Genomic DNA, 17,994 nt, shown 5'->3' with positions numbered 1-17,994 from the left:
TTCTTGATAAAAGCAGCGAGTAAGAAGAAAAAAATTATTCAAAGTAGCATGCAACGAAGTATTGCTGCTAGTAACTTTGGTACAAGTTCGAATCTTTGAAAACTGTTCAAAATGAATATTTCCTTTATTCATATGAATCGAAATAGGTACTTTTGAGTAAAAAATACGCAAAAGTTTTTTTAGGTGGCTCACTTGTGAGATTTTTACACATACATATATAAAAATATATACATATCTCCTGTAAGAACGAACGGCCCACAATATAATTATATTCAGACAATATTTTTCTTTGGCAATGAACAGAAGATAGCTACCTGTTAATCCCTTTGATTGCTGTTTAACAGTCTTCTATTCCTTTACTGAAAAAGTCCATTTCTATTTAACTACTGATGCTAGATATAAAGACGAAAAACTTGAAGAACGCACACAGTCAATCACAATAAATTGGGGAAATCAATATCACTCTCTTCTGATAAACATAAAATTCTTCATCGTGAATACAATTACTCAGAACTAGAATGTAGAATATCCGTACACTCAAACCCAGATTTATAGGTGTGACCCTGAGGATTTTAAATATGTCCACATACAAATTATATAGCAAGTTCTACGGTCAGAAAACTAATACATAAAGATTCGTAATACCATCGTAAAGTATGTAATAATTACCAGATTTATTTGTTTGACCGTAATTAGTAACTAATTTAATAATATGCTTGAAAGGAGTTTTTCCGTTTTGTCTTTCTGTCAATAAGTGAATTTATGCACATTCACGTCCTCATTGAACGTTGTGTAAGTTTAGGTGCTCTGGATTATAATTTACTAAATATTAACCTAACCAGGCATCTTATAAATCCAAAAATTTAACGAAAGAAAAATGTATATGTTTCCAAAAAGAAAATCTACACAAATTTAAGTGTAAGGAATAATTTTGTTTATTTCTCAGTAGCATTATACATAAATATATATTTATTTGGTATACATAAAAAGTTAATTTAAAAAACAAAATCACAAATAAATAAGGACAGAAAAAGTCAACAACAAATCACTGGAAAATAACTTTGGTAGGGGGATAAGTAAGAAACAAAAAATCACATTGTTATAAATTGTTACATTTGCATGCAATTGTTGTAAAGAGAAAGCGATTATTAACTCTCGACATATCAAATATTCACTGGCGCAAAAATACTTAGAAAATCTTTGAAGCAATTGTCTAGTGCAATTCGTTTGTTAAATTTCTAAAGCTAGATATAAGTATTATATGTATATATATTTATATTGGTAATAGTTTTTGGGGTATAGGGATCTGTATATAAAATATATAATATATTTATATATATACTTATATGCATGTATGAAGGTCCATTTATTGGGTCATCGTTGTAGCCTACGCGTATTGTACAGTGTTCTCAATTACTTAACTTTAACTCTGCCTACTACTCACAATCAGTTTCAATTTTTGTCTTTGTCTTTGGGATTTTTTGTCTTTTCTAGTTAGTTTCCTCTGCGTCTTTTACGCATTGATGGCCTTGTGCATTGTTTGAGTGCTGTTGTCGTTGGAGTTGCAATTGGTGGAGGTGGTTGTGGTGGTGGTGATGGTAATGCAGTCCCAAGGCCAGGATGGCATCACCTAAAGCAACATGTCGTCATCACTCTCGGTAAATTCACCGTTTGGCTCGAGCAATAAGTTGGCCTCCTCATTGGACTGAACCTAGATAATAGGATAATTATTGTTCATTTGGCCCGATGAGAAATTTGAAAGTTGGTTACCCTTGAATATCGCACGGCTGAGCTGCTGCGTCTGAAGAATCGTCGCACTCGCTGCCTACGCGCCGGCGAGAAAGCAAATAGACCCAGGCACGTCACAAAGAAGGTCACAGACAAAATGCCAGCCAGTATGCCTGCGAAATGAAGAGGGAGTAAATGAGGGAGGGAGTGAGTAAACAAGGACGCCAGTTAATGATGTGGGCACGCGGCACTTACTGCCCACGGAGGCTGTTGGACCTATTGGAGTTGCCGCCGGATCTACAACCGGACCCGTTCCCGGACCAGCAGTTGTTGTCGTTGCCGGAGTCGAAGTTACGACCATTGCAGCTGTTGGCTTACCCGTTGGCGTTGTCTGTGTAGTGGTCGTTGTGCTGGTGCTGGAGCTGGAACTATCACTTCCGGAATTGGGCAGATTCAGACCCAAAAACTGGCAGATGCTTGGAGTACGTTGCACATAAAGCAAATTGCATTCATCTCCCTGCAAAACAAAAGAGAGAAAGAGCAGGGGGACATTCCCGCAATTAGAAACTTTCTTCATTAAGTGCAAGGCAAAATAAATAAATAAATTGATATGGCAGAATGCATAAATTCGAAATAAAATACGACTGAATGAAATAGCTTCTTCCTCAAACACACACACGGGCACACTTCGCCCGCCGAGTTGTGGCGCAACAGCTAACATCCTTTTGCCTGAGACCGCGTTCACTCGTTGGCAACACTTTCACCCAAAGACCATTTCCGGCGCGCCAGAACAGAAGCAGCGACAACAAAATGAAACAGCAAATGTGCGCATAATTTAAAAAGTTTTGTGGCACAACTGCAACTGGCAAGGCAAGGCAACTGCAAGTGGCAAAAAACGCGACCGACCTAGAAGCAAACGGAGCAAACTTTGCCGCCATTTTCCGCCCATCCTAGTCACACCAAACGCCAAACATGTCCTCCACACACACACACACACACACTCTCAGCCATCCTTGGCCATGGAGAGAGGGACTCTGCATGGAAAGACAGAGTCACTTTGTCCGCCATTCGCCGTCCCCAACTACGATGGCGACGCATTAAAAAGTTTGCAGCCATTTAAAATCCCATTTCATTGAATCGCTAATTTTCCGACAGCGTCTGCCCTAAATGTTGTTGTTAGCCAAAAAAAAAATAAAATAAATAAATAGAAAAACGAAAAAGTTGTTGCCATGTGCGAAGGGAGTTTTCCGCTTCTTCACAGTTCAAGGGTTAAAACGTGCCAAACTGAAGAAGTGGAAAACTACAACGCTAAGAAACTCCTTCAACTCCCTCCTTGCAACTTTTCATAATTCATCGGCAACCATTAACTCGAAAAGGTATGCAACAGGTGGAATGTTGCCACCAAATTCAGTTGGTAATCTAGTCTAGCAACAACAACAACCACAACAACTTTTATTTACTAAAATAGTTTTATCAATTAATTACATCATTTGCCGTTGCAACAGGTAAGCTGTGAAGACAGAGTCGAGCACTTTTTTACACTTAATAATGTCAAAAAGCTCTCGTAGAAAAATCTAATTCTACGATTGGTTATGCCTCCAATTCGATAGCTCATCTCAATATTTTCATAACAAGTATGTATGTACATATATTAGAAGACGGATAGAAAATTGACATAAGATCAAGAGATTTAAAAAAAAAAATATCACAGAAGCTAACATCGGCTATGCCGAAGTTTATATACCCTTGCAGTCCTTGGTAATAATTTTACATGTTCAAAATTTGTTTTCTGCAACTCAATTCATCAATATACAAGTATACAAAACAATTTTACTCTCTATTTTACAATTTGTTCTTCTTCTTCCCTCATTCACAAAGCAAAGCAACGCACGCATACACATACAGTTTATAGAACGTTGCGTCTGTGTGTGTATGCATGTACTCTGTTGATGACGAAAGACGTAGTAGACAGCAAGCAGCGCTGCCGGCAGAGCTGGGAGCAGAGCCGATTATTATATTGACTGTAACTTGTGTTATATTTATCCGATCACATTCAAATTTTGGGATCTGGGGTTTTATATCCAATATTATGTAAATTTCATAGCATACTCCAATTTTTAATGTTTCTTCTAGTTCTTCTAGAACTATATGATAAAGTGGTCCGATCCTGATGGTTTTCATACATTATTTTTCCCGGGTAATAAAAAACCCCGAAAAAAATTTCAGCCCGATAGCTCTTAAGACGTCTGAGTAAAACGCATACGCACAGACGGACGGACGGACAGACGGACATGGCTATATCAACTCAGCTTCTCGTGCTGATCAAGAATATATATACTTTATGGGGTCGGAAACGTCTCCTTCTGTGCGTTACAAACATCTGACCAATTTTATAATACCCTCTGCAAGGGTATAATTCGGAAACATCTCGTTAAAAGGTATCAATAAAACATACTTAGGGATTAGAAAGAAGCCGCTGAGTACATATCAGAAGGAAATTTCCATCCACTTGTATTATAACGAAACTAAACTTTGATTATCTCCATAAGTAGCAATTTTAAAAACAACGAGAGGCCACCAAATAAACTTAACTAATTACGATGGCATCTATTTATATTACGGTATTAGTTAGTTAGTTTAGTATTAGTATTAGTTCTATTTCCCATCAGGTATAAATTTCTCGAAAAAAGTCTTCAATAGATGGTATTAAGGAATAAATCATCGATATATTTTTGTGAGTTCTATCGGCCGACTGTTCTAAGGCCGATAAGGCAATGTAGGGCACTTTATTCTGAGTGGTAAACGACCATTTGTTTGCGAAAGGTCTTTGGAGCAATTCATTCTCCATTACGAAAAGCTCTCACATTCAATTAATGACTCATCCGTACTACTATATAGGGTCAGGCCCAATGTCTTCCTTTTGTTCCCTCAGATCAAAAAAAAAACTGCGACTTACAAGTCCCATTACTGTTAGGACGTTCTTATCACAAAAACTGATCAGGGACCTCAGAAAACAGTAAAGTTATCACATACTGAGCAAAAGAGTCAGTGAGTCAACTTAACAAGGGAGTCAGTGAGTGAACAACTGAATGACTGATTGCAAATAAGCTTGTTCACTCATTTAAAACTGAGTGAGTGAAGTCGTTTTTCATAACTCTAATGCTCATTCCAATTGCAAATAAATGTTTAAGCTAAATATCAAAATCAGCTTTTATCTAAATCGCTTGGAAGTGCATTTACTTGGAAGAAAATAGGAAAAGAGGCAAAAGATTGAAAGACCTTTCTTTTCTCCCCTATCCACTTTTCTCCTGATTAACCACATGACTTCAATTTTGACTTAGTTTCACTTTTTATTTTTGACGCTTTTGATTTGTGGCTCGACAATTGCCTAATTGAAGCATATCAATCCTTTTTGTTCGACAAAGTACAAAATTATTAACACGCCATCAAGTGTAACATCCAATTAACGATAGATTAAACAAATATCTGTTCTCTGTTTCAGGCAGTGCAACACACACGAACCCACGAACCTAAAGTCATGCCACAGAACCATTCAGCTAACCACCTACAAATGAAGCCGCCACCCACATACGCATCCAAGCGGTGGCAATGTGGGTTGGGAGTGTTAGTAGGGGACGATGCCACTTTGCAATGTTTGTTGTTGCTGGTGGTAAACAGCTAGCAGCTATTTGTCAACTGGTTTAAATTGGGGCCAATCGGTTTGGAGCCGCATGCAAAATGCGAATCCAAGCGGAGGCGGGGTTATGGGTCCTCTACCTATTATGGGTTGCTCTCATTATGTTATCTAAACAGGTAAAAACTGAAAAAGTGTTAGTCAGCAGTAGAAGCGGGAGCAGGAGCCGAAGCAATGGCAAATATTTTCAATCAGCAGCAAAGGCTGAGACAATTGCTGTGCGTAATGGAGAAGCAACTACAATAGTCTGACACTAATTGGCTGCGACCACTAATTACGATGCTTTCTTCCACATAAAATGTGTGCATGATCTCAGGTTTACATGCAGATATGGTCATTAGCTTCAGGTCCGCAGGCGAATGCATTTTAATTAAATTATAGCACACACACACATAAGAACATGTAGATGGAAGACCACAGGATATGGATCTCACCGAGTGGGATGATTGGTAATTAAATTTCCCACATGCCGCTACACATTCTACTTGAAAGTAGTGTCAAAAGGTGTTTGCACATCCATGCATTCTCTTATACATGCAACCAGACAGGAGCAACCAAAGAAAACCAAGATGAAGTGGAACAACAACAACATGTTGTTGCTGGTGGCACCTGCATTTCGGGCTGCAATTGTTGAAGACAACAAAAGGCGTAAGCAGCAGCAAACAGCAACTAAACAAAAGCCTCGCGTCGTCTAAAAAGCAAAAGCCCGAACTATGTGAAAGCCATAATAGGCAGAGGAGGAGCCTGGGCATAGGGCAAAAAAGATGTAGAATGACAAAGGGCGAGACAAAGAGAAAGACATGTAAAAAGTGAACCGCAAGAAAAAATGAAAGAAAATGTAAACCCAAATAGCACCACGAGGGTGGAAAGTAGAACAAGTGGATTGAAGAATGTGGATGTGGGGCAAAGCAAAGCCGATTGCCAAGTGGTAAGCATAACAAAGGACACCCGCCAACCCACCTCTACCTGCCTAGCTGCCCGCCTGCCCGCTGGAGGCACTGCGTCAGTTCATAGTCCGCTGGGTGGCCTTTTTGCGAAAAACATACTTCTTACATTTTCACTTTGATGCCGAGTTGCCAGTTGCTTGTGGCAAGACTTTGTAAAAGAAAACTCGATGCCACAGTTGAAATCTTGGCAAGGCCAACAAAGATTCACCTCCCTCCTCCTTGAGCTCCTTCTCAATGGCAAGAGTTATGCAAAATCTTTTGTATATTTCCTTTTTGTATTCCCCACAACCTGAAATCAACCCTCTTTTTCTCATTTGTCTTTGGTTTGATGTGCATTTAGGATTAAAAATATAAAATTTCACATCATCTTTCTAATTCTTAGAAAGAGTAATTCAAGAATTATCCACAAAATCGGAAACCTCACATCATTTCACATCATCTTTCTAATTCATAGAAAGAGTAATTCAAGAATTATCCACAAAATCGGAAACCTCAGTGGGTTCTCACTTCCAAAATTTTTAAACAAATTTGCAAATTTACAATCGAGGGAGATGGTGAGAAAGTTTGAGAACAGCTCACTTATCGGATTGAAATTAGAGTAAACTCTCTAAGGTTATACGAATAAGTCCAAAGAATTACTCCAAATTCTTGTTTTTACGTTAAGGTTTTCGAAATAAATGCTCATTTCAGTCCTCGTTAACTAAGAAACTTGAAGATGAAATTTCCGTCTTTGTAAACTAATCGCACCGATTTAGGCAAATCTGTTAAGACCACCTATCTGTTAAATCACCTAAAAAGCTCAAGAACTAAGTGACTTATTTAAACCGCAAGACTTTAATTAAAATATAATTTATTGATAATTTTGGAAAAATCAGTAACTCATTGTAGATCTCAAATTCACGCCCTAGCGCAGTTTTTTTCTCAAAATTTTCTTATAAAACGTCGTAAATATCATCGTTTTAGCTTTTGATATAATAGGTTTATAATTTGAATCTAATATTTATATTTCATAGATAGATCAGAACAGAACCAAAATTAGTGTAAGCCTTCCACTTTCTTTTGTCATAAGTACGTACTCATATCTGGTTTTAGATTGACTAATTTACTTAGTATTATCTACTACTTACCGATGAAATGGTGCTGGAGCTTTCCGTTTTGTTGCTGCATATCAATCGCATTTGGACATTGAGCATACCTGCAATTAAACCGAATACCGAATGAGAGTCTATCAAAATACAAAACAATGTTTAAACCAAGCAGTTTAATTAGCTAAAATGGAAACCCCGCACACTTAAAACAAACTTAACCCTAATAAAAAAACACCAGACAGAATAGGAGAGATTCGGAAGGGGGCGAAGGAGGAGTACAGGCTAGAGCCAAAACATTTTATTTTAATTGCCCTGTAACACCAACAATAAGAATCACATACTACAACAACAGAGCACTGAATCCTTATCAAATTTCAAATGCCTGCCATTGAAAGAAAGCAGCAACGACAGGGGGACAGAGAGCTAGAGAGAGGGATAAACAGAGAATGGGAGGGAGGAAATAGGATTGCGTTACCGCACCGCAAAGTTATCACATAAAAGCCAAAAATAATTATCACCAGAGACGACAACAAAAGCCCAGCCATGGCCGAATCCGGAAAAGGACTATAAATGCGCGGTCAGAGGGGCTGCTTCTGTGGCTGCTGACCCCTCCCTTACTGCCGCTGCTGCGTAAGCTTCTGCTCTGCTGTCATTCTCATTCAAATGCGCAGCGTAAAATGTTGTGTGTGTGTGTCTCTTTACATAGAAGATTCAAGCATGGGTGTAGTAAGGGGCAAAAGGAATATATGCAAAACATATTGCAGGGAATGCTTTTTTATAGTTTTGTATGAAGCTGAAACGTTAATTCCCCCATTAATAGTGTCGCCTACTTTTAAAAAACCGAAGTCAATATTTCCGTTATTTTGGTTCTTAATGGTAAATTTAGATTCATTTTTATATTTTTTTCAGATTCATCCACGTCGGGAAAACAAAAATACCGAATTTCGTGAAAATGCAACCATGTGTAGATACCTGCCCTTAGTTAGAAATCTACTGAAATACAACTTGGTTTTCAAACTTTTTATTGATATCAAGTTGGACAATTCGTCGTATTGGACCACTATAAAATACATACATATATCTGCCAGAGAATCCAGAGATCGACAATCTTACTTTGTTGAGAAATTTTTCATAATATAGAAAAATTAATATAAGCGTATATGAACTTCGGCCTAGCCAAAGAAAGCTTTTTTCACGTTTTTTGAGAATATCATTTTTAAAATCGCCTAAATCGATCCACGAGAGTCTACGATACAGTCCTGACCCATTTGAAAACGATCTGTTCAAATATATACATTATCTAATTATTTACAATAGTTTAAATATTACGTGGCGGACCTAATAAATTATTTTACCCATTTGGCTATGGTATTTTTCATAATATTTCGCATGGTCTTAAAATTTATTCTAACTCTAGGTTCTCAATCTTCTGTGGTCGTCTGCGCTCACTCTCTCAATTGTCACAGTTTTCAATTACATTAAACTTTTTGCAGGGTAAAGCAGCAGTCACTCACGTTCCCAAACACAATACATTGTCCCTGCTCTAAATGATATACTGGCACCTACGCCCTTGTGGCCCAAGTCGCAAAGCCTATAAAATCTGCACACCACCGACGAGTACAACAACATTAGGATGCCTCCTGCTCCTGTCTTTATCTCTCTCTCTTTCTCTCTCTCTTAGTCACTCGCCAACACTCTCTCACTCTCACTTTCGTTCTCTTTGACAGTTTTGGTAGCTGGCAGCACCATCCTGTCACTGGTCATATTCAAATTGTCCGATCGCTTGCAGATTGCGTGACATTACCAACACCAATACCAACAACAACACAACTACAATTTACAACAAAAACAACAATAGCAATGACAAAACATTGTTCAGAGGCATAGAGTTTTGAAATAATTTTATTTATTATGGTCGCCTGGTGGGATACCAAAGAAGAGTCATAATTAAATCGTCAGTTTTATTTTCCAACAAAAAAGTTTTTATTACATATATTTACGTCAAATAAAACTCATTCTGGAATACATATGTATATACATAAGTGTGTTTGTAGATTCGAAGGTTTATCTCTGGGATATAACTATATATATATATACAATATTCTCTCCTCAGTCCCACCATTTCAACATTCATTGTTTGTCTATTTTGCATGCATTAAACATTCATGCTCTCAAGTTCAGCTAGATTATTTTACCGCATTATCTTGTAGACAAGTTTTTTTAAACTACATTTTGCTTGCCTTTTTTCGTTTTGTCCGCCATTCACTTTTTTCTGTAATGTTCCCGTGCAGACCGACATAAAAGAATTTTAAGTAAAAAGCACTGCAAAAAATTGTCGCCAAAAAAAGCAGCAGCCAAGAGTAGAAAAAACAAAAAATTAAGCTAGCCGGAAGCTTCAATACACTTTCAAGAACATAGAATTGAGAAAGTTCTGCCTACCCGACATCTGAAAGTAATCACCGTCTCAAAATTTGCAAATGAATGAGCTTGGTCGTTTTAGATCAGCAGAATTTACTCTAGAACTAGTTGAAAATGAAGTAAGTAAGTCGACTCGTCGACTTGGGTGAAACAAATATTTAAAATTTCGAAAACAAAATGTATGTCTATTAAATTGTTTTAACATGCCTCATAACCATATGCTATTTCGCTCACTCTACAAACACACGAGCACTCTAGCGCCGCCACTAGCCAACGGCCAATTCTGCCCTTATGGATCGCGTAGCAAAATACGTTCATACGCATATTTTGCATGTTTCTAGTCCGATTTCAATCAAATTTGGTAGTTTGGTAGAAATAGATAAGATTAATTAGTCCGCCAAATTTGATTGCGATGGTCAAAAAATTGCAAGTGGCAATCGGTTTTTTCTAAATTATAGAGGAGTAAGTGGGCGTGGCAACATTTTAAAATATATATATTCTGCGCGCATACTAAGCCAGTACACATTTCTGTATTAAGGTAGCTTACATATTAAATTTAATGTCGGTAGCTTTTAAGAAAATAAGCTTTTTTAAGAAAATCAGTTTTATGTAAATTCCGGGGGCGGAAGGGGGCGTGGCAAAAAATTGGAACAATTATTTTCTGCGCGCTAACTAAACGAGTATACAAACCAAATTTGATGTCACTATCTGTTATACTTTTTCAGAAAAACAATTTTGTGTAAATTCTGGGGGCGTGGCCAAAATTCCAATTAACTCTATATATTTACATATCACACGAGTCTACATACCAAACGAGTCTACATACCATGGTGGCTCTAGCTCTTATAGTCTCTGAGATCTGCGTGTATGAACAGACGGACGGACGGACGGACAGACGGACATGGCTAGATCGACCCGGTTGTTGATCCTGATCAAGAATATATATACTTTATGGGGTCGGAGAAGCTTCCTTCTGCCTGTTACATACATTTTGGCGACTTTAATATACCATTTCACCCTATGTGTGTATAGTATAATTACAACTGGATGAAGTGAAATAAGTATTGACTTCCAACTCCAAATTTTATTTTATTTCGCTCCAAACTGACCTCGAGCCTACTTATTGTAAAGATTAAAATATAATCGCTTAGAAAACCACAAGTTAAAATTTAAAACAAATAAATATTTTTCACAAAGTCAAAAGAGAATATTTCTTCTAAGTCTTTTAATTGCGATGAAATTTCACTCCAGCAGATGAGAATCGTTCAACATAACATGCTAACTTTCCATACTAAATAAATCTCTATCTAAGCATTCCAAGGTTCGATAATCACAACCAGCTATAGTTCAAATAAGTTGACAAAATTGAAATGCTTTACCAAAAGGAATTAAAATATGAATATACAGCAACCTAAGTTACAAGAGATACCGGTAGAAAAGCAAACGAACAGTGCCAAAGACACGTAGGGAGAGAGACAGAAGAGCGGTAGGGGCAAAGTGCGACAGATAAGTAAAAAGGAAGTGCAACGGGCTGAACGCCAATTCTAATGCGATTTTCTCAGCCCAAAAAACAAAAAAAAAAGAATGTAACACCCAAAACTAAGCCAAACAAAATGGCGTACAATGAACGGAAATGTGCGGAAAGGGAAACGGAAACGGAAAAGACAAGCGACAAGCGATATGCATGCCACATAGACACACAAAGTCAGGGATAAAAACAAGTGCACGGATATGGAAATTAAATTAGTTAAGAAAATGTAAATGCTACCGAAACTGACCTGCTTTGCCGCAATCGGAAGAGTTGTGTGTGAAATATATATTGACCAAATCCTGGGAATAGTCCGTTATAGCCTTGCGATGTGCGCCGCATATATCCACAGATAGTTTAGTGTTATTGTAGTCGATCTGCAAATGGATAATCATTTTTAGAATATTCGAGATATATATAATAATAAGTATTAGATATTAAAAAATATTTACCTCAATTTTGCCTGCCTTTGTAAAGGGAGCATTTTTAAAGTTGAACTTTTGACCTAACTCATCATGCACAATGTCACAGGTTTTCTCATCAAAAGTGCATTCGTGTGGCGGGCAAATGACACTGGTATCCCATTGGAATAAATACGCACACTCTTCAATTGTCCGCAGGACGGGATTTCCCTAAAATAAACGAAGGGAAGAGAAAGGGCAAGAGTGAGATAGAGTTAGAGAGAACCAGCAGACAGACGTACAAGGGCGACTCTGCTTTTGATGATGGTCAAAATAATACAACATTAATGGTTTCAAAAACGCTTCCTTACGGGTGAATGGTATAATTGAACTTTGTCATTTGATTTGTAATTTGTATAGTTTTAACGCTAATTGCATATTCATTTGTAATTAGTAAAGCATATAAACAAAGCAGTGTAAAGGGTCGGGCCTTCCGCTTTCATATTAATTTTTTGAATTTTAGATACCGGTGTTTGTTTTTGTTATTTACTGGGTATATGTTCAGAAAGAATCTAAAAATTCTCGGTCAGTGTAATAGATAACAGAGCGATTTTCGATTTTCCAGTTTTTCGCATTAAACCTTAGTAAAACGCATTCAAATCATATATTTATGTATTTTGGAGTTTAAATCATTGCTCTTAAATAAAATTGATAATATAATTAGAAATTAATTAAAACTGGGTTTTAGCCGGGCTTCAGGTCAATAAATCATAATAATTTATAAGATTTAAAATCATAGGCAGCATAAATGAAGTAAGTAAGTCGTCTTACCGACTTAGGTATACCATACACCAGCAAATATTTAAACTTTATTTATATACAAATGCATTTTCACATGCTTCATTCGAGCACCCTAGCGCCCCCACCAGCCAACGGCCAACTCCGGCCTTATGCAAAAACGTTTATATGCATAACTCGACTGTTTTTTGTTCGATTTTGATCAAATTTGGTATTTTGCTAGATATTAGGATTAAATTTAAGTGTGCCAAATTTGATTGCATAAGGTAAAAAAAAAAAAAAACCCGTGAGATAATCAAGTTTTTCAAATTACGGGGGCGGAAAAGGGCGTGGCAAAATTTTTATACATACAAAATGTGTGCATTTACTAAGCGAATATACATACCAAATATGGTGTTTCTAGCTGGAATAGTTTTTGAGATAAACGTTTTTTTTAAATTGCGGGGGCGGAAAGGGGCGTGGCAAAAATTTGAAATAAACTTGATCACTCTACATACTACACTAGTCTACATACCAAATTTGGTGGCTCTAGCTCTTACAGTCTCCGAGATCTAGGTGTTCATACGGACAGACGGACGGACGGACAGACGGACATGGCTAGATCGACTCGGTTGTTGATCCTGATCAAGAATATATATACTTTGTGGGGTCGGAGATGCTTCCTTCTGTCTGTTACATACATTTTGGCGACTTTAATATACCATTTCACCCTATGGGTATAAAAATGAGCAGGTTGTCTGTAAGCTATTTCAAGAACCACCAAGTTCTATTATCAGCAGACTTCGCTTAAGAATCCACAGTTGTAATAGCTATACCATATCTTCAACGCTAAAAGTAGTTGGGAATTCAAACTACATGAAGCGAGAAAAGAACGGCAAAGCTTGCAACTGCAGATTCCACCTTTTTTATGTGCATACCCTTGGGCGCCATCAGAATTAGTGTAAAGGGCTTCGCCTTAACCTACTAACCGTCGCGCTTAAATAATTTAGAAATACCAGGACAAGGAACTTGGGCATTGCATTTTGTGTATTTCCATTCCTTAGATTTCAAAACGCATTCCCAACTTCCACTACAATATTGGAAGTGAAGTAATAATAATTGCTATAAGAACTGTGTTCTAAATGTTTATACAAAACCAAAATGAAGCCTCTCCAAGCGATTGTAATAAACCAATTTTAGTCAGAAAAACTTTTTTGTTTCTTATGAATGTGTAACAAATGATCAAAATAAGCTAGAATTCTGCCAAATTTGGAAAAAAATCTACGACTATATTAATTAAATTTAGCTATTTTGGCTTTGACACTTTTAGTTAGGCAATTAGTTGAAGTTTATCTGACCCATGAGTTTTCAATCACACAATTAATTGAGTAGCAATTTGTATGTATTGGACCTTCTTTCTCGCTCTTCTATAGTTAATAGAGTGAATAGAGATTGATTGATAAATTGGTTTATTAAATTACTGACCACTGAACCTTGTAATCAACTGGAATTGAGTTAAGTCTATCTATCAGACCAAATGTTTATTCGACCGATATCTAAAAATTAACGTTATCTAAATAACAAACTCGGATGTTATATAAATGCAATAGAATTATATACCAATTCTCCTTTGCTTACGGCGATACTTACTCGACCAGCGTGCATTTGACAATTGAAATGAATCCGTGTGGATAGTGCCGTGCCATTATCCTGGGGGCAGGGATCACCCTTCACATAGAGCAGTTCAGCCGTAGTCCGATTTCCAACCGAGAGTGAAATCAAGGGAAAGCCCAAGCTCTGTGAATGAAAGAGTAAGAATTGTGTTAATAACACATCATGTACAAATGTTGTTTTTTTTTAATCTCCTACTTGATGTCTGAGATTGCGGCAAATAACTTGGAATCCCTGTCTGAGTCTCCACAACGACGATGGCAACGAGCCGCACACGTTTGTGGCGTGTCCAGGACAAACAGACATATCGATGAGACGATAACTGCCACTGCGAATGCCACTACTCCTGGTGCAAGGGGTTCGAATCGACCAAGCGACAGAGGGAGATTGAGATAGACACAAACGACCATTTAATGGCGGGCACAATTGGCTGGCCAGGCGACATACAGATGGACACTATGCTCTTTCAATGACATTGGCATCGACCATTTTGTCGCCTGTGCGGTCAGCAGAGGCCCTGACTTCTGGCGTGTAGGGCGGAGGGACCGCCCGTGACTCTGCCCAGCAGCAGCTTCAATCCTGCCAGAACATCGATATGAGCTTAATGTGCAAAAAGCAGACGCAATCGTGCATTGGCGTTCGACTGCCGTAAGATTTATGTACGTCCGGGTCAAACGTTGCACATGTTGTCGTCGTCCTCGTCGTCGTCCTCCCATCTTAAACGTATTAGTAACTACTGCAAGCCGAAATTCATTTCGTATGCAGCTCAGGCAATGCTTTAGCAGTTTCCTCTATTATTTATGGCTAACTGTTTCACTTTGCTTTTGCTAAAAAAAAAAAAAAAAAAAACTAAAGGAAACTACAAAAAAATCGATTGGAAATTTGAAATCTCAACTAATGCGACATCGACAAACACAACAACAAGGAAAACAGCAGACAGCATCCAGGAGCCAGGAGCCAGGCGTCAATCTGACCTTCAGCTGTAGGCGAAGCTCATTAGCATTGGATAGAGCAGACTATCTTCCTCCCCGCGATGAGTGGTGGGAGGGACTAATGGCAGGAGGGACTCCAGCTTACCGGCTTAGAACAAGGCAAGGCAAGTTTTTAGTAACTTGCTGTGCAAAATTTATTGAAAAACTTTCTTATCGCATTTGAACAAACAAGCAACTTCTTAATATGTATTTGTGTATGTGTGTGTGTGCTCATTTTCCCTCTTTTTTGTGAACTTTTCTCTTAAGGCGAAAAAATACAACAGAAAGTAACTTAATTGTTTGCAGATACAAATAAATAAGTTGTAAAGCAAAACAAAATAAAACAAAGTGAAAGAGAAATGGCAAAAAAAAACAAATGAGGAAATCTCGACTCAGTCCCTAGCAATGGAAAACTTTAAACGAAAGCTAAAGATTGAATACTAAGTGCAAATCGTTTTTTTAAACTCAGATTATTTGGAATTCATCTATCAATTTAATTGAAGTCTATTTATCCTCTATAGCAGATAATCATATTGATAAGCTTTTAAAGGAATTTTGAATTTTATTATAAAGAAATTCTTCAAATTTAACAACTATTTTAATCAACATATTTAAATGTGTAGGTCAATGAAAGCAAGCCGTTCAAATAAACTGAAGTACTAAGAAAGTATGACACAATGTCACAACAAAAACTTTCAACTCAACCTAAGTAAGATTTGACGTACAAATATAAATGGAATAGGGCCAACGCCATTAAAGGAAAACAGCCCATACTATTTTTTTTAAGGACTTGATGCTTGATAGTTTTCAGCGTGTAGCTTGGCATGTTTTCCTCATTTGACGAACAACGAATAGACTCTCTTATTATTTCATGAATTTGGTTAACCTTGCGTCTTGGAATTGTAACATAACACTGTTAGAAAAACTCAAATCAGTTTCAAAAACGTCATTTAAAATAAATAGCACTAAAGCCTTTTTCAGATCAATCGTCAGGTTCTTTTCTTTCGTCTTTTAAGAATTTCGGAAGGTTGGACATTGTAAAGGTTCGCACTTTCTTTTTAAACGTCACAAACAACTTTCGATGGACGTGTTGAAAAAAATAAAACAAGAAAAGAATTTGCAAAAGTGCCTCAATTTATTCACAATTTTGACTTTTACGCTTTATTATTTTAATAATAAAAGCCAGTATTTCTTCTTTTAAGACGTCTTTAATTTATACTAATATGCTTTGGTTTTTTTCTAAACTGTTGAATGGCAAAAGATTTTAACAGTTTGATGTCAAAATGAAAACCCTTTAAAAATCGTACTAAACAGATTTCATTGAACATACGATTAATTTCTCTTCAGAAAGCTGATATTGAAATGGTTTTAAATATACGGACTTACAATTCATAAAGAATATCTATATAAGCCTTTTTATTCATTACAATCAACAAAGACAAGTGCATTTAAGTATCGGGATCTATTCAGTCAAACAACAATAAAATAAATACTCTGATGATGAATAAGAATAAAAGTCTTTAAACATTGTTTAGGTCTTCATAAAAATTGATTATAATCGAAACCCACCTTGTAAAGTTTAAAATAAGTAACGATTATTATTAGTTTGGAAAAAGTTTAAAATAATTATCAGATAATAATTAGAAAGTCCTTAACACTTTGGATGCTCGAATTACTTCAATACTTGCTTCCGTCGCAATGTCAAATGATTACACGGGAACTTGATTGTAATTCAATTATTTTTGTGCCATAGACTTGAGGGGAAGTGAGGATAGAAGGGTAAAACTTTACTTCAAAAGCAAGAAATATTTGAGCATAATCGGCATTTGACTTCTGAGATACGCCCAAGGGCAGTCGGGGCGGTATGGGAAACCATCAACTGGCGACTCAACAAAGACACCCAAGAATTTAGGAAGATGGATAACAAAAAGCACAATGGCAGGGGATGCGGAGCCCACTCTTTGAGTGAGCCGAAAGAATACAATACTGGGCATAACAATGGCCAATAAAAAAATGTGTGGACAGTGTCATGTAACTGGCCATTGGTGCTGCATGGCATTTGCCTGTTTACACAACTATTCAATCAATGCCATTATTAATAATTGAGGCAGGCTCCCCTCTTCGAGTCACCTCTCCCTAAAAACTATTTGGCCTGTCGGAAGTGCGATGGCAAGTTGTCAAGCATTAACTAGTTGTGCCGAAGGCAACCGAGCGGCCAAGGATTATGATGCCAGTCACATGCTCCGTTGCCAAATTTGCAGTTCAGTTCAAGTCAAATGCTCAACTCAAGCTGACAATGGAGGAGACACTGCATTCCAATGAATGCAGTCAACGACTGCAATGCCAATCGAACAAAAATACCCAAAGAGACGAAAAGCGAAAAAAAAATTGTAAGCCAAATCGTGTCGGGGCAAATGCAGATCCATGGAAGTCAGACATGTTAAGATGAAAGCCAACCGGGATTGTTAGTGGGTGCGAATGGGAGTATAGGGACAGGTCAAATCATTTACAAAGAACCATTTTCATTCAAAAAGTATTTGTTTTAAGTTTTTGGTGTTTATCGTTCCTTATGATTATATCGAATAAGAATAGGTTGGAGAATTGGCTTAGTTAGTTGATGTATAAATAAAATCATACTTTGAATCATATAATAATCTTACAATTAGTAAAACTTCGTGTCTCCTGTGATCCGACTCGATCAGAGCCCTAAGGGACGTAGACTAACTAATTAAAGAAGTATTTCGGGTGGGGCATAGAAATACCTTCTAGAA

General features: G+C 37.2%; 1 protein-coding gene across 3 annotated transcripts in view; it reads right to left on the bottom strand.

The window, feature by feature from the left end:
* Window positions 1-938: 938 nt before the first annotated feature.
* Window positions 939-17,994, bottom strand: part of LOC6650131 (cation-independent mannose-6-phosphate receptor) — a 30,836-nt gene continuing 13,780 nt past the window's right edge. Inside the window, exons 10-16 of one of the 3 annotated variants that reach the window (XM_023180098.2) lie at window positions 14,232-14,378; window positions 11,856-12,035; window positions 11,654-11,780; window positions 7,497-7,564; window positions 2,107-2,245; window positions 1,771-1,901; window positions 939-1,711 (exon numbers count right to left, since the gene is read on the bottom strand). In XM_023180098.2, the coding sequence (XP_023035866.1) occupies window positions 1,631-1,711; window positions 1,771-1,901; window positions 2,107-2,245; window positions 7,497-7,564; window positions 11,654-11,780; window positions 11,856-12,035; window positions 14,232-14,378 (873 nt within the window). In that variant the 3' untranslated portion in view covers window positions 939-1,630. Of the gene's footprint in view, window positions 1,712-1,770; window positions 1,902-1,983; window positions 2,246-7,496; window positions 7,565-11,653; window positions 11,781-11,855; window positions 12,036-14,231; window positions 14,379-15,031; window positions 15,080-17,994 lie in introns of those variants that run through there. The other 2 variants (XM_002072667.4, XM_023180099.2) reach the window with 2 other exon arrangements.

Source organism: Drosophila willistoni, chromosome 3R (assembly GCF_018902025.1).
Source record: "Drosophila willistoni isolate 14030-0811.24 chromosome 3R, UCI_dwil_1.1, whole genome shotgun sequence".
Classification (NCBI taxonomy): domain Eukaryota; kingdom Metazoa; phylum Arthropoda; class Insecta; order Diptera; family Drosophilidae; genus Drosophila; species Drosophila willistoni.
The sequence above is the reverse complement of the archived record's forward strand: the minus strand, read 5'-3'. Positions and strand labels throughout refer to the sequence as shown.